Source organism: Neopelma chrysocephalum, unplaced genomic scaffold (assembly GCF_003984885.1).
Source record: "Neopelma chrysocephalum unplaced genomic scaffold, ASM398488v2 Primary Assembly neopelma1_23, whole genome shotgun sequence".
NCBI classification, from domain to species: domain Eukaryota; kingdom Metazoa; phylum Chordata; class Aves; order Passeriformes; family Pipridae; genus Neopelma; species Neopelma chrysocephalum.
In genome coordinates this window covers 7439258-7462220 of record NW_020897691.1, presented here as the reverse complement: position 1 = coordinate 7462220, position 22963 = coordinate 7439258, and the positions used below count along the sequence as shown (strand labels likewise).

The 22963-nt window shown below is 41.7% G+C and overlaps 2 protein-coding genes across 3 annotated transcripts; one reads left to right on the top strand and one right to left on the bottom strand.

The window, feature by feature from the left end:
• Positions 1–2618: 2618 nt before the first annotated feature.
• Positions 2619–9520, bottom strand: PSMB1 (proteasome subunit beta 1). The gene is made up of 6 exons (XM_027685918.1): positions 9358–9520; positions 8047–8154; positions 6559–6640; positions 5991–6120; positions 4319–4425; positions 2619–2905 (listed from the first exon to the last, which is right to left on the bottom strand). Exons 1-6 carry the CDS (start codon positions 9465–9467, stop codon positions 2720–2722), a joined length of 723 nt encoding a protein of 240 aa, XP_027541719.1. The 5' UTR covers positions 9468–9520; the 3' UTR covers positions 2619–2719.
• A 2013-nt stretch (positions 9521–11533) lies between these two features.
• Positions 11534–21715, top strand: TBP (TATA-box binding protein). 2 transcript variants are annotated; one of them, XM_027685898.1, is made up of 8 exons: positions 11534–11589; positions 13207–13449; positions 14085–14416; positions 15479–15566; positions 17377–17468; positions 18648–18815; positions 19093–19187; positions 20528–21715. In XM_027685898.1, the coding sequence occupies exons 2-8, from the start codon at positions 13396–13398 to the stop codon at positions 20605–20607; spliced, it is 909 nt and encodes a 302-aa protein (XP_027541699.1). In that variant the 5' UTR covers positions 11534–11589; positions 13207–13395; the 3' UTR covers positions 20608–21715. The 2 variants fall into 2 exon arrangements, with proteins under 2 accessions (XP_027541699.1, XP_027541707.1); XM_027685906.1 differs by lacking the exon at positions 11534–11589 and adding an exon at positions 12005–12308.
• The last annotated feature ends 1248 nt before the right edge of the window (positions 21716–22963 follow it).

Genomic DNA, 22963 nt, shown 5'->3' with positions numbered 1-22963 from the left:
TACCGGCCTAGACAGTTCTGTAACCAAGTAAGGCTCAAAGTGCTTCATAAACTACTCATTACCGTTGTAGATATGGTGCAAGATGAGTACTGAGCTGATTTACACATAGGAAGTACAGGCACAGGAATAAGAAGAGCTGCAGTCAGGGGATTCCTACCTTCCAGGCCGAGGATGACAATCTCACAGAGCTAAGAAACATGGTGTCTTTTATGTGTAAGACACATCCGAAATTTTGGGATGTTTTAATACTAATAAGCAAGTAGCTTATAGCTGAGCAGCCTGTGACTACTTCTGTGGTCACACGTATTCTGTCATTCCTGCAATTCCTCTCTCTGAGCAGGAGCAGTGATGACATCAAGGCAGGGTACAGGGAAAGTTAGAAATGCGGAAAACAAGCCTTCCCACATCATTGGTTCCAAACCCACTCACGGAGTGAATGCAGTGCTACATTCTTATGTGAAGGAAATTTGGTATTTTCAGTCCAATGGACCTGGGGGAAAGCTTCCTGTCCCTGATGTGTTTTTCAGCCACAGGTACTTCGCAGGGAAAACTGAAAAGGAGACGAAATGGCCATCTCAGATCTGCACAAGTGCACCAACATGATAGCACTGACACACAGTGGCAGGAAAACAGGCACCTGCTGTTGAACGTCTTGTGAGACTGCAAATGAGATCTGAACACTCTAATCACAGTTTCTCCTGAAAGAACTTACAGAGATAAGCCTAGACAACTCGACCTAAACCCGTAATTCCTAAAATCTGTCGATATGCATTTCTTTTGAATGTAAAATTTACCCTTAAATACAAAAGCATCCAAATTTATCAAAATTTTTCAACTGAATCATTGCAACTCTCCTACACATCTGGCATCCTGCAAGAACATTAAATTAATTAATGTAAAAATTAGACAGTTCCCCTTGTTTGTTGCCCTGTCCTTTTACTGTTTTACCTTTACATATTGCAACCAGGCCTGTCCCAAAGGCAGGCAATGTCAACTTGCTACCCTCAGCTGCTTTTCGTTGCAACAGAAATGCTATTTAGTCTCACTAGACTTCACCAACCTTGCATAAAGCTCTAACAATCTATTGTGAAACACTTCGGCAACTCAACACAAATCTGGCATCAAAGACAGTCGACCTTAAGGTACTTTAATTTACTTTTACAGAAGTAACATAGCATGTATTTAATTTGGTATTACTGATTTGTACTTTAAATAGGCATATGCTTTCTGTTCTTAGAATTATTGCATCATATGCTTTCTCAGTATAGACAGCATATAGCTACACAGTCATTTATACAATCCATCTAATCTGTCTTTTGCAAAAAACATTAAACATCCTCTTAAGTTACCTGAACATGTCTAGAAGTTCTGACTTGTGTGACCAAGTCACTTCAGCCCCAGTGTTCTCAGATTAAGATGCTATGTGCCTTTCTCATTGCCCAGTTCCCCAGGGATAAGCAGCAATTCCCTTCTTACTCTGTCCAACACTGGCACCCAGTGGTCAGGTGCTTTCACAAACACTTTGGGAATTGGCAGTTATTCAATTCCCACTCAGTGGATTTCCTGAACACAGCTAGTCTGTTTAAATGCACTAGCTGTTCAATTACTGAGGTTCAAAATACTACCCATTATCTAAATGGTTTAGAAAGCCTGAGACTACCATCACTAGTGAAGACTACCCAGAGCTAGGAATAATGCAGAGCACCCAAAATGTTGCACTGAAGGTAGCCAGTCACACCCTAACAGGAGACAAGGTTACCGTAGGGTCAAGCAGATCAGCAAAATTATTCTTTTAAGAACAAGTATGCCACCTCAAGCAACGAGATATTTTATATGTCCTTTTTTAAATAGCTACAGACTGTAAAAGGACTCCTAGGCAAGAGAAAACTATTTTGCCCTTGGTGATGCAGCTCTCTTTTTCTAAAGGTCTTAGTACTCAAGCCAATTTCCAGAAGTGTGATTCAGCACATCAAACAAACCACATTTAATGCAATTTCCCAAGAATCAAAAGCAGTACTAGGGCTAACATAGCTCCCAAACATTAAAAAGCATTCAGGAATCTCCATACTATGTTATTTTCCCTCAGTAGCCAGAAAATGACGATGCTTCAAATTTGGGGCATTAACCAAACAGAAACATGTAAAAGTGAGCATGGATGCAGAGTCCAGGACTAAACTCTGAATAATTCCGTTTAACATTCTTCCCTCTTACACAGTGAAATTGGTTGCAGGTGACCCACGCAGTCTCTCTAAATAAGTACACGGAAGTCAAATGTCAGGATAGCACGTCAGAGAGAGAAAGGAGAAGACAGGAAAAGCAAGCTATGAAGTGCAGAGAAGGCAGCACGAACAAAACAGATGCTTTTCTCGCTAAACCAAGGCTGAACTGAAAGCATTACCAGAATAGTCAGTGAACCTAAATTTTATTAAGTTTAAACTCTCCCATATTGCAGAATAACAGATTGTGAGAAGGGGGTTAAACTCTCATTGGACTTAGAATGATCAACAGATTAAGACAAAACGAACAAAACTGACTTATAACTTTTAGCTGCTTCCTTACCAGGAACTGCTCTGGTTTCTAAAAAACACTACCACTTCTAACAAAGAAAATACTCAGCATTACAGTAGTTAAACTTCTTGAAAAAAATTTAATAAGACAAATGTCTTCATAACACAGGTAAATTGTACATCATAGAATACTTGTTTATAAGGGAACTGAATTAGTCTTTTCGCAATTGGATACTTTGCTCTTTAATTCCATCTTTTGTGACAATGCAAATCTTAAGTGCATCCCCAGTGTACACATCTCTCTCAGCAGCAGAAATAAAGACATCCTTAACCAGCTGCAAAGCCTTTTCCAGGGTCAGAGGTACATGTTCCACATTTTGCATGTTCTTGAAGCCAATCTAAGAAAAGATGAAAATGCATTTTAAAGGAAGTATGATCCATCCAGCATGAAAGCTGTTTCAGTTTCTGCACTAGAATGAACAGATTTAGACACATAAAAAAGAAGAAAAGGCTTGTCTGTTTTAAAAACCCAAAGCTGACAAAAGCGTTCCTCTACACAGTTGAAAACTTTGCCAATGCTGATACTCTTAGAAGAGTAACAAGAAGTAGATCCAGTATACAGCTAGCACAGCTGCTCGTGCTCATTCAGCACATACAAGATCACAATGAACATTCAGATCTGATCTAATCCTTCAGAAACTTCTCACTGGGTTAGCAGCATCATAACTGCACACAAGCCCTTCCTCTGTAGTCACTTATAGTAAGGAACATTTCTTAAAAGCAAATACTCCTCAGCATACCTAGAATTCAAAAATAAGTCTATACTGGTACACATCTGATCATACTAAATAGTGCATTTTAGCTGATAAATCTAAGTGTCAACTTAAGCATCAGAACAGGTAAACGAGGAGAGTAGTGCACTTTGCCTGAAACTCATAAGCAATAAAAAACTACTTACGAAAACTTTGTTTCTGCAGAAGATATTTTATTTCCTTCAGTTAATAAGTTCAAAACTAAGTCAAAGCTGAGAACAGGTTGTTATTTAAATTTTAAAAAAAGGAAAGATTCTATTCCTTTCTCAGCTGATAAGAGTCAGGAGTGCTTATTCCTTTATTACTTTTTTAAGCACAAAATTTGTGTTGATATCAGGCTCAATTGACTAAATACCAACACCGATGTCAGCAAATAAAATGAGTAAAACATGCTTTGGTATTTCTCCCATTCAACCACTAACAGCATCAACTAAATACAAAAATATTCTTAGAGTATTTTTAGACAGAGTCAACTGAATAACTTTCCATTAGTTTTATGTAAGAACATTCTTAGAAAATGGTATGTGAGTTGTACAAAACTGAAGACTTAAAGAAGTGTATATTAAGTGATAAAATGTATGTACTAATTATACCTTCTTATTTTGGTATTATTTCACGCTAAGTAACAGGCACATTTATGTTATCAGCTAAGAAAAAAACCTAAAAAACAAAACCCAGAAAAAAAACCCTAAACAACTTCTATGAGAAACCTAACTCCCCAATTAACATATGTATCTGTCTTTTAAACAGGTGCTGCACTGTTAGTTACATATTAAAAACCTGAACAGATCCCAAAGTAAAACTTTGATCTCTCCTGAGAAAGTAATGCCACATAATTTATAAATGTATGGATTAACAGGTCATACCTGTAAGAGATTTAAAACTTCTCTCAAAAGCAGTACTCCTCAGAAGTAAAGCTACATTAATTTGAATGTCACAAATGTTTACTGAGATAACAAAAGGAAAAAACCAAAACCAAAATTCAATAAACTATTTTACCTGGTTATCCAGCAAAGGTTGCAGCATGGCACTTGCTGATCCACCTGCTTTGAAAGAATCCCTCTGGTATGAGCCCACTGGATCAAAGCTATATACTGCTCCCTTTCCTGGAAATCAAACAAAAAAATTAGCATCTAGTAACAATTCAGAAAGATTCTCAACACTGATAAGCATATACAACAAGAACTAGCACTCTCAGTAAGCAGCGTCAGGAACACCACAGATCCCAGAAAGCCTTTACCAAACAATACTTACTGCAGTATGTTCAGACAATGCTTTGTACAGTAGGCTCACTATGGTTGTGGCCTGGTATGACTTCCAAGGTTATTTTCTCTGTTTAAGTTACAACCATGCTCCAACAGATGTTTTCTACAGTACTGACCACAGAAAAAGTGTTGATGTGCAACCAAAGCAGAAAAATATGCCAGAGCATAGTGTTGCAGAAGGAACCCTGGAGGTTCTAAGGCTAACACAAAGAAGCAGTTTACACAGTGTTCTTGAACAATACAGTTCTTGAATTACCTCCAGAAAGCACACTTTTATTCCTCTGCATTGCACTCCAAGAACCAGGGATGATGCTCTGCTCTCTTACACACTTCTTTCTGGAGCCAGGCCAGGTTGTGCAAAATTGACTGGCTTGCACTAACATCAGAGATGCAGACACACTGCAGCTCTGAAGCATCGGGGTTTGATGAGGACATGCCAGTCAAAAGACAGGACCTGGCCAAGCCCCGCCTTTCCATTCAGACAGGCTGCACCAGATCCAATGAACTGGCCAGTGCGCTTGGCAGCACGGGACAGGAGCTGAAGAGCCCTGAGAAAGCTAGCCAAATCAAAAATCAATCTTACTGGACTCAAGCTAAGCCCATGCATGCAAACCTACACTCTGAGCAACTGTTACAGCACCCTCATAATCTGAAATTTACCATTATGCAAGGCAGACTAATCCCCTTCCAGACTCCACATACCGCAGACATGTCTTAGCAAGACTGGGAAAGCAGTATAACTTAATGGTAACAACAAACTGCAGGGAATGGCTGAAATTATCCAAACAAGAGCACCTTGGAGCTCCTTCTCAAAGCCAGAGAACACAGTATTTCACCAACTCAACCAAATCACTGGACAAGAGCCCAGTAAGTCCTGGAAGGGCTGTACATTAAACTACAGCTTCTGTGTAGAAATCATGATTTTCATCAGATGTCAGTTAACAGTTAAAAATAACTTTGTAGAAACCTGTCTCTGGACTAAATCTTCATATATAATAACCTCTACCACATTCACAGGTCTGGGTAAAATATACACAATTTTACTGGTAACATCTCCTTTAAAGGTGCAATTAAGAAATCCAGCAAAGCTGTTAAAAAGTTTTCCAGTCTAAAATATGAAAGATTTCACTTGTAGAGATTTTATTTGTAATCAAATATTTGTAACAGTTTTTAGACTTTCAGACCTTCAGAAATGGAAGATCAAGTTAGCAGCAAAAACTAGGAAACAAGTCAGATGTATAACATGTATTTGATCTGTGTAAGTATCATAATGCCTAAAGGTACGTGTTATGAATAGGAACACAAACTTTGTTATTCCATCAATACACCTGAGATGTAAAGGGATAGCTTTCCACTCACAGAAATTCAGCGTCTCCTTTTTAGCTTTTTTTTGTGTAAAGTCTTACCTTCTTCATCAAGTCCACCAATTATGTTATAAACATAGTACGGAAAGAAACGTCGAGAATACAGGATTGTAGACAGCATTGCTGCAATAGCCCCAGTAGTCATGGTCTTGTTATTGGAATGCTTGTACATCTGCCAGTGGTAGAGCATATCCAAGAAGAAAGTCAAACACTAAATCTGACATTCAATCAAAATTACATTTTCTGTAACCTCACTACAGAAGAATCTGACGTTAAGCAAGATTTTTAACTAGCATGATTACTGACAACACACTTGTCTAAAAGTTAAAGCCTTCTTACAAGCCAAAAATTAAATGTCTCCAAAGTTTTACAGTCAATAGATGTTACCTCATTAACACTCTCCTTTCCAGCTTCTCCATTCTTTAAGTTTGTGATGTCACACTTAGTAAGAACACAGCATCAACTTCCCCTGCCTGATCTTTCACTAGCCATACAGTTAAGATACAGACATTTGAAGAAGAACAGCAAAAACTGTATTTAAAACATATAATATTATGATTCAAGCATAATATTAAGAATGTAAGTTTCTAAATACAATACAGGTAGTTACCTTTAATCTCGCTTCAATAATTTTAGTAAGGGTAAGGCAATCACCATGGAAACCAGTGCATCCAATGACCGTTTGTTCTGTTCTGAAAAACGTAACATTTTGTGGCAATTTTAGATTTAGTATGAACTAGAGCATTTTCTTACACAGTAGGTTATTTTGAGAACACTAAAATGTATTTTCAGTTCTTCTAATGTTATCAAAAACAGTTGCCTAAAATGTCGTAACAGATCTGTGGTGTATGAAAGGTAACTGCAACCTACATCTTGGAGATGACTCATCAAGCACAGAACTATGCAAATGCCTGTCTTCAAACCACCTTTCTTCAACTGTCAGTAAGATCAATAAGAAGAAATTCTTAATTTCTGCATGCACTCCTCACTCTATCTATTACAATTCGGTCTTGCTAAAGGATGTGTTTTACACTGGGGAGCCACAGATCCTATCACTCGGTCCAAATTTTACTCCATCGGACCAGAGGGCTGCATTAAGCTTGTACAATGGTTACATGACATTTATGGTGTCAGTGCAACAGAAGTTATCTGGCTGCAGATGCATTACAAAAGCTTAGCTCTCTGCTCAGTTTCAAAATGTTTCATGAACGCTAGCCACAGCAACACACCCTTGAAATTTAAATTCTAGTAAAGAGGAGTCTACAAACATTAACACATACAGACTAACACAAAGCAGTCCTTCAGAAAACACCTTAAAATGCAATCTTCTCTCAGCCTGTCACTAGAATTACACAAAGCCATCATGTGCAGTATGCAATTTCCATTTGGGCAGTATCAGAGAGTCAAAGATATACTAAGGAGTTAGCCAGGAGAAATGTAAGTTCCTTTGATCTTGTGTCAACAATTTAGAAAAGAAAAAAGAAAAGAAAAAAGGAATCAAAAAATGATGGCAGCCTACTAGGTAAACACCTGCTGCAGTCGAATGAATGTAAACAATATGTAGTTTTAGACCAAGGAGATGCTATCTAGGTGAGTCAAAAAAGCATAAAATGAGCATAAAAAGTTCAATAATGGAACTACTGACAGGTTTACCTTTCCTCAAACAAACACTTCTCCAAAGTGCCAGGTATTTAACTAGAAAGAAACTGTACAACTGACTGCAGGGGGCACACTTGCGTACTAACACCAGGTGCCCTGACGAAGCAGAATGAGTTACCACAGGATTAAGTTTGGCTACAGTTAACACCAAAGTTCTTCTGATTATCCAGCCAAAAAAACCCACCACCTAGCTTACATTAAGCCTTGTATCATGTTAAAATACTTCTGTTATCAGCTAACTTCAAGAGCATGCAACACTAGCTATCTTTACAACATCACATCACATCCTGAATTACCGCAATGTTCGACATGACTCCAAAATCTACTTTGTTACTGTGCTTTTTGTGTAAGAATTCTACTTAAAGCAGGAGGCAGGTGACATGGTCAGCAATACAAAACATCTTTCATCTGTTTCAATTTTTGCAAGATCTGGACTTACAGCTTGTAGCATTTTGGGCTGTCCCGGCAGTGAATTGCATAGCCTTCACTGAGCCGCGTGTCAGAGGCAACAATAGAAAAGTCTTCCCCAGCGATTGCCAGCACAGTCCTTAATGAAGAGTATTGATATAATCATGAGTTTCAGCACAAATATTTTCTTAGGCAACACAGAAACTGACTAGGTAGGAATTCTATACCCAGAGTCACATTTTGTCAAGCATGTTATATTCCTTGCTATGTTCCCCTCTATGCACATCCCTACATGTAACCCAAGACCAACATAAGAAGATAACAGACTCAATGAAGAAAATATATGTACGTGACCCTCTACTTTGACTAAAAATTGTATGGAAATTTGGTAAAACAGAGTCCCTACACCAGGCAAGAAACAAACTCAATAGACCAAGTCTTTTAGATGCCTGATAATGACTCACCCTTCTAAAACAAGCAAAATACTCAGCAACAGTATCAGTACACTTAAATTATCACCACTTTTTAAATCTGATGTTATCTTATTGACTTCCAAACAACTAGTTTTGTAATTCCCACAGGTGTACTACCATTAAGTAACGGATACCCTTTAAAAAGTAGTTAGGTACTATAAGAAAAAAAACAAATAACACTGTCCTCGCCAGATCCTGCCACCACCTCAGATATGTAAAACATCACCTGCCTTAAACAGGTACAGCAAGGCAGCGTTCAACAGTTACATGTTTACTAGCGACAGGATGAGGAGCAATGGCCATAAACTAAAACACAAGAAGTTCCACCTCAACATGAAGAACTTGTTTACACTGAGGGTGGCAGAGCACTGGAACCGGCTGCCCAAGTAGGCTGTGGAGTCTCCCTGCCTGGAAACATCCAAACCCCACCCGGATGCGTTCCTTTGTCACTTGCTCTAGGTGATCCTGCCTTGGCAGGAGGTTGGACCGAATGATCTCCAGACGTCCCTTCTAACTCTAGCAATTCTACGACTCTGTAATATGACCGATTCCTACGTTTCCTGAGGCACAGAAAAACGTTCCACGGGGAAGAAAAGGTGCTTATTTTATGAGCAATAACTGTTTAGGGAGTCCGAGTGTGCCAAAAGCCACGCACGAACAACCCGAAGGGCTGCACGGACCCAGGGCAAGGCCGAGCCCTGCTACCCCTCGTGCTGCCCTTCTTTCTCTGCAAGGAGGAGCTGCTGAGGGGAGAGAAACCCGCCCTGAGCACCGGGGGGAAGCAGGAGTAAGGCGCGGCAGCCCCAGCCCTACCGCCACTCTCCCCCGGACGCCTCGTCCCGGACCGCTCGCTGCCTGCGGCTGCTCACCCTCCGTTGAAGGTGTAGGGCGAGAAGCGGTAATGCTGTACGGGCCCATCCAGCTCATAGCCCATCTCAGGCCGGGAGGGCCCGTATCCCGCAGCGGACAACATCGCCATCGGTGCTGTCTCACGGCGAAATGGCGGCACCGGAGGCGGAAGCGGAGCCGCTCTGGGACGGCAGCACCGCCTCCTCTCGGCTCCTCTGCCGGGCGGCGAGCGCCGTGCCCCGGCGGGCGGCCTGCGGGGCCGCTGTGGGGGAGGCGCTCGCCCGTGCCCCGCTATCACCCGCTCCCTCCCTCCGCCGCCCCCATCACCAGCTCGGTGTGTGCCTGGGCCCTCCTGGCAGCACAGGCACCGGTTCTTCCCCTGTCTAAGCGCTGCCAGCCCCTGACATCTGCGTGCCCGCTCTTGGAAACGCGCAGGTTGATAAGCAGCTGTGGTGGAGTCATCAAAGAGCATCTAGTATTTGGGTAGGTGGGGACCAGGGTGGCTCTGGCTCTATAGGAGGGAGCAGCTTGAGAACTGCTGTGAAGACCAAGGGTTGAGAATCACAGAATGGCTTGGGTTGGAAGGGACCTTAAAGATCATGTAGTCCCAACCCTGCTGCCATGGATGGGGACACCTTTCACTAGACCAGGTTGCTCAGAGCTCCATCCAGTCTGGCCTTGAACACTGCCAGGGATGGGACATCCACAACTTCTCTGGTCAATGTGTGCCAGTGACCATCCTCACAGCGAAGAACTTCCTCCTAGTATCTAATCTAAACTGATTCTTTCAGTTTAAAGCCCTTCCTCCTTGTCCTGTCACTACATGCTCTTGTAAAAAGTCCCTGTCTTTATTGTAGGCTCACTCCAGGTACTGGAAGGCTGCAATTAGGTCACCCCAAAGCCTCCTCTTGTCCAGGTTGAACAATCCAAACTATCTCAGCTTTTTCTTGTACAAAAGATGCTTCATCCCTCTAAGCATCTTGGTGGCCTTCCTCTGGACTCGCTCCAACGGGTCCAGGTCTTTCTTGTGCTGAGGTCCTCAGAGCTGGACACAGTACTCCAGATGGGGTCTCACCAGGTCCTTGAGGTGGGCCATGAGCTGCGGTGCCAGGTGCCATGGCATGAGTGGAAACGAGAGAAGAGCTGGGATAGAAGCTTGAAGTGGTGCTAGGGGAGAAGGACGGGGATGGGGAGATGCAGGGGACATGTGGTGTTCTGGAGAAGCGTGTCACTCTGCTTGGGAAGCACAGCTGCAGAGGCTGCAGCCTCCATGAATGCTGCGCACGGACAGCAGCAAGAGCCACCAGTGCAGCACTGCAGTGTGTAAGTCTGTACAGCTATAATGCGGGGAACAACCTCCAGCACAGCCCCTGCGACCAGGTCTCGTGCACTGCAGGATTGGTCAGGCTGGAAGGGACCACAGTGGGCCACCTCTCTGCTCAAGCAAGATCATCCAAGAGCACATGGTACAGGACTGTCTCCAGATGGTTCTTGAATATCTCCAATGAGGGAGACTCCACAACCTCTCTGGTCAATTTATTCTAGTGCACAGTCACCCACACAATACAGAAGTTCTTCACATTCACGTGGAGCTTCCTGTCCGTCAGTTTCTGCCCATTGCCTCATCCTATGACTTGGCATCACCGAGAAGAGCCTGGCTCCATCCTCATGATACCCATCCTTTATATATTTATACACATTGATGGGGTCTCCTCTCAGTCATCTCTTTTCTAGGGTGGACAGGTCCAGCTCCCTCAGCCTTTCCTCATAAGAGAGATATTCCAGTGCCTTAATCCCTGGACTCGCTCCAGGAGCTCCGTGTTTCTCTTGTAGTGAGGAGCCCAGCACTGGAAACAGTACTCCAGATGTGGAGTAGAGAGGTAGGATAACCTCCCTCGATCTGCTGGAAATGCTCTTCCTAATGCACCCAGGACACCATTGGCCTTCTTGGACACAAGACCACACTGCTGGCTCACGGACAGCTCCCTGTTCACGAGGACCCCCCAGGTCCTTCTCCGCAGAGCTACTTTCCAGCAGGTCAGCCCCGAGCCTGTACTGGTGCATGGGGTTACCCCTCCCCAGGTGCAGGACCCCGCCTTTGCCCTTGTTGAATTTCAGAACGTTCTTCCCAGCGAAGGTTCCTCTCCCGGCGGCGGCGGGAAGTGACGCGCTGAGCGCGCCGGGGGGGCGGGGGCGGGCCGGGCCGTGGTCCGGCGGGCGCTGAGCGCGGCGGGAGCGGAGCGGGGCAGCAGGTACGGAGTTCCGCCGGGCGCCGCGGCCGCCGCACGCCCGCTGCCCGCGGAGGGGGTGGTGGCTGCCGGCGGGGCCGCGATGGTGCGGGCCGGGCCGGGCCGGGCCTGGAGGGCGGGGACGGTGTGCGGGGCCGGGCTCGCACCGCGCCTCCGCGGCGGCCTGAGCCGCGGCGGGGAAAGTGGGGAGGGACTCCTCTCCCCCGGCCGCCCTGCTCTGCCCCGCCGCGGGGCTCCGGCGCGGCTCGGGGGCGAGCGGCGACCGTGGCGGCGGGGGCGGGCTGGGCGCGGGCAGGGCGAGATCCTGCGCGGCGCCGGGGCCAATGCTGGATGGGGAGCGAGAGGGGTTGGAGGGCACCGGGAAGCGGTGGCCGCATGCCCAGCGCTGCTGTGTGGTTGGGGAAGGAGCCCGAACGGGGCCTCAGAGGTGGGTCGGGGCCTCCTCCGTGGTGTCTCCTGCTTTTGGACTCTGTTCCCTCGACCAAAACGTTTCCCAGCGTTTGTAGTGGCGATCCAGGCAAGCCTCGCTGGGTGGTTACAAGATGGGCCTCTGCGTAGCCGGTGTCCTCGCCGCAGGCTTTGGCATGCCTGGTATCCTGGTTTCTTACCAAACAGCTGGGCTGTCGAGGAGTTGGCTTTATTTCTTCCAGGATAATGTCTAGGCTTTTAATGTACTCCTATCTCCAGGTCATAAAACCTGGGTGCTCTGCTTGATACCTTCAGTGAGGGTAAAGATCATAATATCTTATGGTCACGGAGAAAAAAGCAGACCTTTTTAGCTGCAGTGTAAATATTATTGTAATTCTAAGCTCTCATATCTTTAAAAAAAAAAGGCTGAATAAGTTTTCTTCAGATTTTGAGGTGGCCAACCTCTGGCCTGAAAATGACCTTGAGTATTTCTAGGCAATAGTTAAGAAACTTACAAATTAATGGGAAAATATTTTATATTGTTGATAGCATAAAATTTAAATTCTTCACTTGTCTTGTTTATTTCCGTAAGACAGCAACAGTTGAAAAAATCAAATCATATGGATGTTTCACTTGTACACCTGAAATAAGTTTTCACTTTTTTTTTTTTCTGATAAAGCACATGTCACTGTTGTTTGAAGTCTATTGGAAGTGGATAAGAGGTTTTCCTAGTTCTAATTTGACCAGTGATGCTTTTCTCATAGAAGAAAAAAATAATTTCTGAGAGCCCAAGTCTTAAAATTGTCAGGAAGAGACTTACAAGCAATGTGTCAGTAAGCTTTTTGGTTAGTAGTCAGGGGAATTAAATTCTAAAAAAATCTGTGCTTTTCTAGCTAAAGCAAAGCTTAGAGTAGAATGAGCATTAATAGCTTGAATTGTTTGTGCAGGAAGGTTTGGTTAGACAGAAGCCTGCCCATGTGGGTCAGGTAACCTGCCAGGAACTTCAGCAGAATCATGCTGCAAAGTTTCTATGGAGTGTGCCTGAAAAAGGTTATTTTTATGGATTGGGCATGTGTGTGTGCATATGCGTGAATTTTCTTATATGTATTTATATGTGGGTGTGTGTCTTTTATCTGAGTCAGCAGCTCATAGGTTTGCTTTTCATTTTATTTTTAGATATTATTCTCAAGATATTACTCTTTTTCTTTTCAGGTTTTTCTTAGTGTTTTAGACTCACAACATATTTCTCTGGAGCTGATGTTTTCCTAGCACCTTTCAGCTTGGCTTTAAAAGCTACTTTGCTGGAATGTTTTAAATGGTTAAAAGTCCTCTAGGATTTGAAGTTTATTTAAATTAATTGAAGGAAATACTTCTGGCCTCACCAAAGAAATAACTGGAATCATGGATCAGAACAACAGTTTGCCACCCTACGCTCAAGGCTTAGCCTCCCCTCAGGTAAAAGCAAATGATCTAAAATGCAACTATTATCTGATTTTTTTTTTTGTGAAAGCATTTTCCATTTCTTGCATGTAACTTCAGTTTTTTTCATTTGCAGATCTGAAAAATTCTGCTAGGTATCGAATAATACTAGTATAAAGCAGAATTGTAAAACCCTCAATGTGTATGTCCAGAGGTATAAGAAACATGCAGATACATGGGGTTCCTCTAAGTAGAAACATGACTGACAAGTTGGAAAGATTAATTTAATTTTGGTGGTTGCCCATTAAACTACGTGCATAATAGATTGTTGCTGGGCTAAGAATGTGTTTGGTAAAATGGGCACAGTCTGTGTTCAAACAATTGCAAATTAAATCGTGAGTCAAAGTTGAGACATGCTTGCAAGGTAGTGTGAGAAACATGTCAGATCCCTAGGGGTAGTGTTTTATTCTATAAAATGTTTATGCTTTATTCTGTAAAGCATTTCCAAGGACTTTCTGTTTTTAACAAGTTACTACTATGTGCTCCAGGTTTGAGATCATCAACTCAATTTACATAGATTTATTTTTAGACTCCCTCTGAAAACTTTGTCTCTTAAAAACAAAATGGAATCAACATGATCTGTGATTTCTCTTTCATGTTTGCTTCTCTAGGGTGCAATGACTCCAGGAATTCCCATTTTTAGCCCAATGATGCCATATGGCACAGGACTGACACCACAGCCTGTCCAGAGCACCAACAGTCTGTCTATATTAGAGGAACAGCAGCGGCAGCAGCAGCAGCAACAAGCAGCACAGCAATCTACGTCACAGCAAGCGACACAGGGAACATCTGGTCAAACTCCCCAGCTCTTCCATTCACAGACTCTTACTACAGCCCCTTTACCAGGAACCACACCTCTGTACCCCTCTCCAATGACTCCGATGACACCAATAACTCCTGCAACACCAGCATCAGAGAGTTCTGGGATAGTGCCACAACTACAGTGAGTGCCCCGTGTGTTAGTGCATTGTATCCTTTCTCAGATAGCCTTTTAAAGACTTAGGACCAAAGTCACATCAGGAATTGGGTACTGCATTTTGGTGGAAACGGAGGACTCAGAATTTATGGGTCTCCTGTAGCAATATGAGTAGTTTTTGCTTTTATTTTTAGCTTAGCTTCATTCCTAAACCACTTAATAATGTAAACAGTTTCTTAGTGATTTGTCAACCTACATCTTTTAAGTATAACAGTGGAGGGTGTAAAATATGTCTTCCATTAACACCACTGTAAATTTAACTCTATGCACTTTAGGAGTTCATCATGTTCCCTTTTCTAGTGCATGGGTAACACTGAGTTTGTAAGAAGGGAAGAAAACTCTAGAACTAGTTCTAAGTTTAGGTATGGAAGTATTTTCATTGAACTTTAGTTTTAAAGAGACTTCTTCAGAAATTTATGGAAGGGACAAAGTGAGATGGATAAGGTGAAATGAAAGAGTAGTTTCTCATATTCCTCTTTCCCCACCCCCCCACCATTGAGGACCTTGAAATTTCAGGATTTTCCCAGAAAACAAAATTTTATATCTAGGAACTTCTTTTAAACTTTCTAGAGACCTGTTATCCCATCTCCGGGCAATGGATTTACCTCCTGTGCCATTCCCATTTAGTTCTGCACCTTCTTCCTTGAAGGGCATAGCAAGGAAAATTTCAGATGGTACTACCTCATTTTCTCCTGTTTCCAGCAGCTTCTCTGATTGTGGTAAGGGCTCTCAGAATCAAGAATTTTTCCAGCCAAAATGAAATAGAGATTCTTCTCATGGGACACTTTTCATAATAGCTGGTAGAAAAGGAGGAATCAGCAATCATGCCTTAGGAACTGGTGCCCTACGAAAGGAGGTTCCTGAGTCAAAACACTGCTTGGTGCTCCTGTTAGTAGGAAAGATGTCATTCAAACTCACTTGGAGAAACAAAATAATGAAAAAGTAAAATCAATTAAGCTTTGTTAAAAATGAGGAAGACACGTGAATTCCTTATTGTCTTTTTAATATATTTCTCTCACCTGTCTTCAGGAATATTGTGTCCACAGTGAATCTTGGTTGCAAACTTGACCTAAAAACTATTGCGCTTCGTGCCCGAAATGCTGAATATAATCCCAAGGTAAGAGAAATGTATATCAAAGGTTGTGGCTGCAGGTTTCTGTAATAGACCGAAAAACTTTCCTGCTAGAGATGCAGTTTTATACTATAGTTTAAAAAGAAATCTTTAATAAACTTAGAACATTCTGTCAAATTAGTAAAAAGCATTTTTATACTGAAGTAGCTGTGATTTGCACCAGGTTGTAATTTGGTAGAAGAACCCAACCAACAGTGTAGTACACTGGCCATGCTTTTTGTGGTAGCTCTGCTACTGTTCATATGGACATGGTTGTTCTGTATGCTCTGTGGCTTCTTCCACCTAGCTGCTCCCTTGGAATTCTTGTGGTCACAGCGCAGTTGCTCATTTTTCAGTCTCAGTTCCCCTCTGTTCCCTTGTGTTCTCTCCAGTACTCCTGCCATCTCATTGCTTCTGATGGCTAAGTTTGGTGAAACAGTGAAGGGAAATTGATTTTTTTGCACATGGACTTTTAAGTTGCCTGCCACTTCTAAGTGGTAGTCTGTTAAACTGTGGGGTTGTTTTAGCTTCGGAAACCTTGAACAACAGCAGAGGACCTGGAGTGTTAAATCAGGAAAATTATGTCGCTACATTTTTCTTTTGGGTGGCTCTTCTTGGAAATGTTATCTTTGCAACCACAGTAGCTGGATACTAATAAAAGTTTAGGTTGTGTAGTTGAATTGGTTAACCTTGGGAAGGCTTCAGTTTTCCTGGGGCGTAGGGGTTTTTTATTTTAGTATTTAGGACTTTGCTGCAGTTTACCTGCACTCTGTTATCAAAGGTTAAAGCAGGCATATGTCATAAATAACTGTTACTCTAAGATTATATCAGTGATGCTGTTACATAATTGTGAGTAAGATACTAATGCCGCAAAAACTTGAGCATGCCTGGTGACTCCTAAGGTAGGAGGGTAGGTGGCTGTGTAAAACTCGTAGGCTAGAATAATCAATGCAAAATACTGTTTTCCATGTCAGAGAGAAAGGAGAGTTATGTAACACACTCCTGACGTTTAGTCGGTACACTCATCTATCACAGAAAGATGTTGCTTGCCTGTACTATTTAAGACATATTTTGACAAATGTGCTGTTGGGTAACCCACGCTACCGCCTTGGTTATGTCAGCAGAACAATTCATGGGACTGCATGGTGAGCTAGTCCAAGTTAAATACAACAAAGAAGGGTTTACTTGTCTGTGTATGCCCATATCAGTTTCCAGTATCTCTAGCTTCAAGGAGTTTAAGAATTTGGAAATGCTTACTTAGAATAAAAAGGTAGAGCTAATCAGGCTGCTGTGTCCTACTGTGGTAGCCAAGGTGACTTCTGTTTACACAGAACTTTGATCTCCAGCTGATCTGTTTGCTGCTATTGTAACGCTGTCCAATTTTTTTTAAGACACAGAAACAAAACAGATCATAAAATTTTTGCAGATAGTCTTCCATCATGCTTACAACAGATCAAATTTCAAGACATTTGGAGGAAATATTTTAAATTTATTTTTTAAATTGTCTCTATTACTCTGATGCAAATGTTAGCATTATTTATATGTTGCATGTACAGTAATGAGAGATTAACTTAGTAAAATAGCAATGCAATGGTAAATAATGGTAAATTCCTGCCTGGCTCTACCTCTCATTGTGTGTGTTTGAAGCTACTTATGATGTAAGCATTTCAAGAAAACTTTGAGTGATCAGTAAGTATGTTTGAATTTAGTATTTCTTTACACTACAGTGTAACTTGCTCCTTAGATGATGCAGTTTTGGTTTTAATGTAATGATTACAGCAATGTATCACTAATAGTCTCAACGCTCACATTTCAGCGTTTTGCTGCTGTTATTATGAGAATAAGAGAACCACGTACTACTGCACTGATATTCAGCTCTGGAAAAATGGTGTGCACAGGAGCAAAAAGGTATGTTTAGGCACTACAAGCAAACTAATTCAGGCTGTCTCTTCTCATGTACCATGATGCTTTAGAAGTAATATTATTTATATATATATATATATACACATCAAAGTCATGCAGGTAGAACTAATGTTGCTTTTACAGTTGTTTGTGTAATACACATTGCTATGCAAACTGTCTTTTCATGACTAAAGGGACTTCCCAACTAAAGGGGAAATGGTAGTTCTATTTCTGAAGCTCTTTCATCCAGTCTAATAAACTGGGTTGCAGAGGTTATTATATTCAGGTTTTTCGCTCTTCAGTTATCTGTGTTTTTTTCTAATAATTTAAAAATTCAGTGACTATGCACTGAAACTGCTTAAACTGTAGGGGTGGCGGCAGATGGTTTTTATATTTGAATAGTTTCATTCATAGGATAAGAGCTCCAAGTCTCTAGTCCCTGATGTCTGATCTTAGTTAGATAGGTCTTAACATGATCATTGAAGCACAAGAATTGAAAACTAAACAAAAGTTTAACTCTGGTGGCCAGAAGAGAAATTCTCCTCTGAAGAACTCTGCTAGGAATCCAGAAGGAATAAGCTAATGAGCAGAGATGAATGAATAGAGCTGTACAGGGAAACATTTTCTCTGCCTGGTGACACCTGAAGTTCAAGTTGTCCTACTCTGCATCAGGAACAACTAGATCTACAGCTGTTTACAAACCTGAAACAAACTGAATTCTGTAACACCATGTAAGGCTGTGCAGTTGTGTTAAACCCATTCGAATTCCTGGGCTCAGCCAAGTAGAGGATTTTGGCAGTTGAGAGATTTTTATAGAAACACATATTTTCTAGCGGTAGTAGTTCGAAGTTGTTCTATGGTGATAACTTACATAACAGTTTTCATGTCCCATTAGAGGGACTCTGGTCAATATTTTAAAAGTATGAAATATATGGATTTATAATTTACTGTTTTGTGCCTCATAAACAGTGAGTGTAACACTAGTGGTGTCCAGGATATTACTACCAAAATGAGCATGAAAACCAGTGCTACTTGTTAATTTTAGATACCAAAATTTTGCATGTGACCTTCCCTTTCCCTCCACACAGCCATTTTTCTCCCAGTTAGATATTTGTGGTCCAATGCTGTTTGCTTCAAGTAATACACAACTGAGGCAATAATAGAGATATCCTTTTCTCACTTCAGTGAGGAGCAATCCAGACTGGCAGCAAGGAAGTATGCAAGAGTTGTTCAGAAACTGGGCTTTCCAGCAAAATTTTTGGATTTTAAAATTCAGAACATGGTGGGCAGCTGCGATGTGAAATTTCCCATCAGACTGGAAGGATTGGTACTCACACACCAGCAGTTCAGCAGGTAAAAAAGTGCTTGCTTGTGTTTCATTCCTGTTGCGTACTAGCTAGCTTAGAGAGTGACATCTGTTTAGATTATTCCCTTGCACCTTTCCCATCTCTGCGCTGCCTTAGGTGCAGCTGAGGCTGCCCATTATGAAACCATCAAAATGATCTTCCGCACTACCCTCTCCAAGTTTCAGTGAAGTCTACATCTGCTCTGCCCAGTCCTGCAGAAGGTAGAGTGGAACATGTGTTTACAAGCTTACAAGTTTAAACACTGTCACTCTCTTCTCTTACAGCTACGAGCCGGAATTGTTTCCTGGATTAATCTACAGAATGATCAAGCCAAGAATTGTACTGCTTATTTTTGTTTCTGGAAAAGTGGTTTTAACTGGTAAGTCAAGACAGTATCTTACTCCAGTAGGTGAGATTTAGACTGTATTACAGAGAACACACAGGGATACATAAGCTGCCAGGTACTTTCCTTTAGAGATGACAGTACTGAGAAAGAAGAGTTAGTAGAATGTTCTGTGGATGATGTTAAGGAAACTTCCCTGTCCAACCATCCAGGAGCCACTCTGGCAGTCACACCAGCACCACCTGCATCAGGACCAAAGCCTGTTTGCAGCGGATCATCTCCAGTGAGCCGACAGGTGCCCCACTTGACTTCCTACACACACCACACTCACACAGTCAGACAAGGTTTCCTTACCAGCTCCACCCCAGATTTCCCATAGTACAGTTTAATCTTGATGCAATAACAAAATAACAGCTCAAACTGGGTGCCTCCTAGGAGGGACCCGGAACAAACGGTTGGCAGTTCACGGGACCTCTTGCCTGGGGGTCCTGCCATACACAGCTCAGTCTGCATCCCAACCTGCAGCTCAGCGCTGCAGCTGCACACCGAGCTACCTGCTCTGTGTTACCTGCACTATGTGTTACCTGCATTATGTGTATTCCTTAACAGATGAGAATGCACGAAGCAATACCACCTTTGGCTAGATCCATTTGAACAATGATCATGCATCCTAATGTAGTATGCAGGTGCCCAAAAAGCTGTAAGACTGCAGGTGATCTTTCTGGCAAAATCTGAAAGACTGTTTTTGTGGGCTGAGTATGTGTGACTGAGCCAGCTGTTCTTTGGCAGCTTGGCTGCAGGATGCTTCCATTCTCCCATGATACAGCAGACAAAGAAGGGGAGATACCTGAGCTCTAGGACCTCTTCAACCTCAGACACTCCACCTACACCCTTCCTTTTCCCCTCATACTGTGTCTTGCTATGGAGAACAAACCACAAGACAGGCAGACTAAAGAATCATGTCCCTGCAGTGTGGGGAATGGGCAGGCCTCTGCAGCAGTCTCCACTGCCAGACCTTCCTCCCACAGATGTTCACACTCAGAAAATCTCCATCAGTTAGGCCTTTCTGTAGAAACATCCTGCAGGGCTGTGCTTTGTAGTTGGGTCTTCTGTGGAAATTTTGTATAGGATAATCCCATTTGCAAGTATAGCATCTGCACAGAGATGCTAATGAAAGTTGTAACACTTGACAAAATAAACAGAAGGCTGGTAATGTATGCTCTCTATGAAATATGTTTTTAAAAAGATTGTAAAAATAAGGATTTATGGATATGCGTAGGTTTTATATAGAGTCACATTAAAATAAACATTCTAAAAGCTAAAATAGAGTATTAGGTGAAAGGTACAAACTAACTTAATTCCCTATCTTTTTTCAGGTGCTAAAGTACGAGCAGAAATCTATGAAGCATTTGAAAACATCTATCCTATTTTAAAGGGATTCAGAAAGACAACGTAATAATTTCTACATGTTTCAGAGAAATCAGGGGTCTATTTTAAAAGGTATTGTGTATGGCACAGCAGTAACAAGAGACGGACTTCCAGTGCAACTGCAACATCAGGACTTGGACTATTTCCCAGTTAGTGCCTACTTCCCTGATGGTCAAGGGGAACTGTATTCTTGAATATGTCTACTGAGTTACTGTGAGTTGCTTTACTGGGCTGTTCCTAGAGCAGTCCCTCCAATTTTTATTTATATCCTAGCTTTTAAATAGTTTTAATGCCAGTTCTATTAATAGGAAATCTGTAAGTTGGTTTAAAGACAAATGCAACTGTGTCACTCAGTGTATAAACCACTTAAATTGCCATGTATATATGTTTTAAGTTCCTTCCGTAAGACCATGGTTTTATAATTTTCAGAACTTGAGCTTTTAAATTTTTTCAACTTTAAATTTCTTTGGTGCCAGTCACATTCCCTCTTTCCAGTATTAAGCAAGATAGGATAAATTTATTAATGAAAATGGCTCACTGTACATATATATATAATATATACCTTTCTTCTCTTTCCTTCTTCAACTCCACATGTACAATAAACCCTGTTTATACAACTATGGGAACTGTCTTAATACATTTTAAAATTACCCAGCTGGTAGAGTGAAATACATTGATTTTTTTTTTAATTTAATCTAGATTTTTTAATAGCACATGCACTACTGTAAGTGACTTGTCATTTTGAGAGAATCTTACCAATGCTCTGGCTTACTTACCAGCAGTCACATCCTTGGAAACATCTACCTTGAATACTTCCAATATGTTAAAAGAGATGACTGGTTAAAGAAGTTTGTGTTCAAGTATGTGTTGCCTTATGTTCAACAGATGGGATTTAGGCAAATCTTATATAGCTACACTTGACTGAATTGGAACAAAAGATCCCTGCTTAGCTCCTAGAATTTCTTTAAATTACTACTTTTGTATTTTACCAGCTATGACAGTCTCACTATATTAGTGTTCCTGTAAAATGTCAAAGCCCTTCCGACTAGTCAGTATGTACATAATCTTCCTTCTGAACCATGCTTGAAGCTTAACGGGCTGAGAACTAAAAATAAACTTTTTTTTTCTTCAGTAAATTTTCAGTAATAGTAAACTCTCTCTGACTTGCACGTTATTGCAAACAACTTTTATTTAAAACTAACCCAAATGTAAACCATGGTCTCTTTACTAAGTTGGTGTTTCATTCCAGACAACATGAAGTTTTGGCTGGCTTTGATATTGCTCCATTTGCAAATCCTGAGTGACGTTAATTTTCAGTCTTTTCTCTACACCGGTGTTTCTCTAGGTGTTTATTAATTCATTTAATGATTCTTATCAGAAAGATGCTGTATAATAATGTAGCTGTGCCAGGATAAGTTCATGATACTCAAACACTGCCTTCAGTGCCACAGCACTCTGCGCTGTGAGCTCGTGAACATTCCTGAGAGCTCTTGACTATAACTGTAGGACTGTCCCTGCTTTTGCAGGACCCTGAACTATTACCAACTTACCTGAAAAACTCTTCAACTCTTTAGGAAGGCCTGGAGCCCTAAGTAACTGTGGGACGGTTTTCAGTAAAATCAGTTGAGCTGTACTACAGTGACTTAAGATGCTGTTTGCTGTTTCATGACAAGTACCGAGGCTTAAAACTACCTTTCTAGAAATTAGGTCCTGCATCAACAAAACCACTTACAGGTACAGCATTCTCTGCCTGCTCACTTGAATATTTTCAACATCTAAATGATTTCAAAAACCCCACAGTGGGCCTAGGACTTTCATAAAATCACTTTCAGAGTCACTGGTAAGCAGCCATGTATGGTTGGAGCAGGATAAGGGAGTATGTAACTGAAGTCAGTTCTATACTGACACACACAAAAAAGCATTTTCTGCAAATGTAGCTATAACCACAGGAGTAGTTAAGCAGCTACCACAGTAACCTCAGCATTATGGTTTCACTTTTCTCTTGCCTCAGCTATAAGGCTGTCAAATAGCAGAAGGATCCCTGCAGAGGGCACTTATTTTTAAACTTTACCAAAGCTGGCAGACTTAAGGTACAACTCAGCTTGAAAATCTGCTGCTGCAGGCAGTATGTAACAAGACAAATGTGTTCTGGTATGGCTCACTTTATTAAAACTGCTTCTGCACCAGATAACTGAGTTAAAACTATTAGCCCCATGCAGAAATAGTTTAAGTCAGATAAAACACTTAATTTTGTGCATTTTATCTCCAATAACCACTCAATCAGAACATGTAAGAACTGTCAAATTAGACTGAGTGCACCTGTTCAGAAAGAGAAGTGGACTTAAGTTCCACATCAAAAAGCTATGCACCTTTTCTTAGCTATG

Coding starts and splice junctions, on each gene's coding strand:
- PSMB1 (XM_027685918.1), bottom strand. CDS start 9,467: ATGGCGATGTTGTCCGCTGCGGGATACGGGCCCTCCCGGCCTGAGATG. Junction 4,426..5,990: donor TGGTGGACTTGATGAAGAAG/GTAAGACTTTAC, acceptor TTTGATTTCCAG/GAAAGGGAGCAGTATATAGC. Junction 2,906..4,318: donor AACCTTTGCTGGATAACCAG/GTAAAATAGTTT, acceptor ATCTTTTCTTAG/ATTGGCTTCAAGAACATGCA.
- TBP (XM_027685898.1), top strand. CDS start 13,396: ATGGATCAGAACAACAGTTTGCCACCCTACGCTCAAGGCTTAGCCTCC. Junction 13,450..14,084: donor AAGGCTTAGCCTCCCCTCAG/GTAAAAGCAAAT, acceptor TTGCTTCTCTAG/GGTGCAATGACTCCAGGAAT. Junction 14,417..15,478: donor GGGATAGTGCCACAACTACA/GTGAGTGCCCCG, acceptor ACCTGTCTTCAG/GAATATTGTGTCCACAGTGA.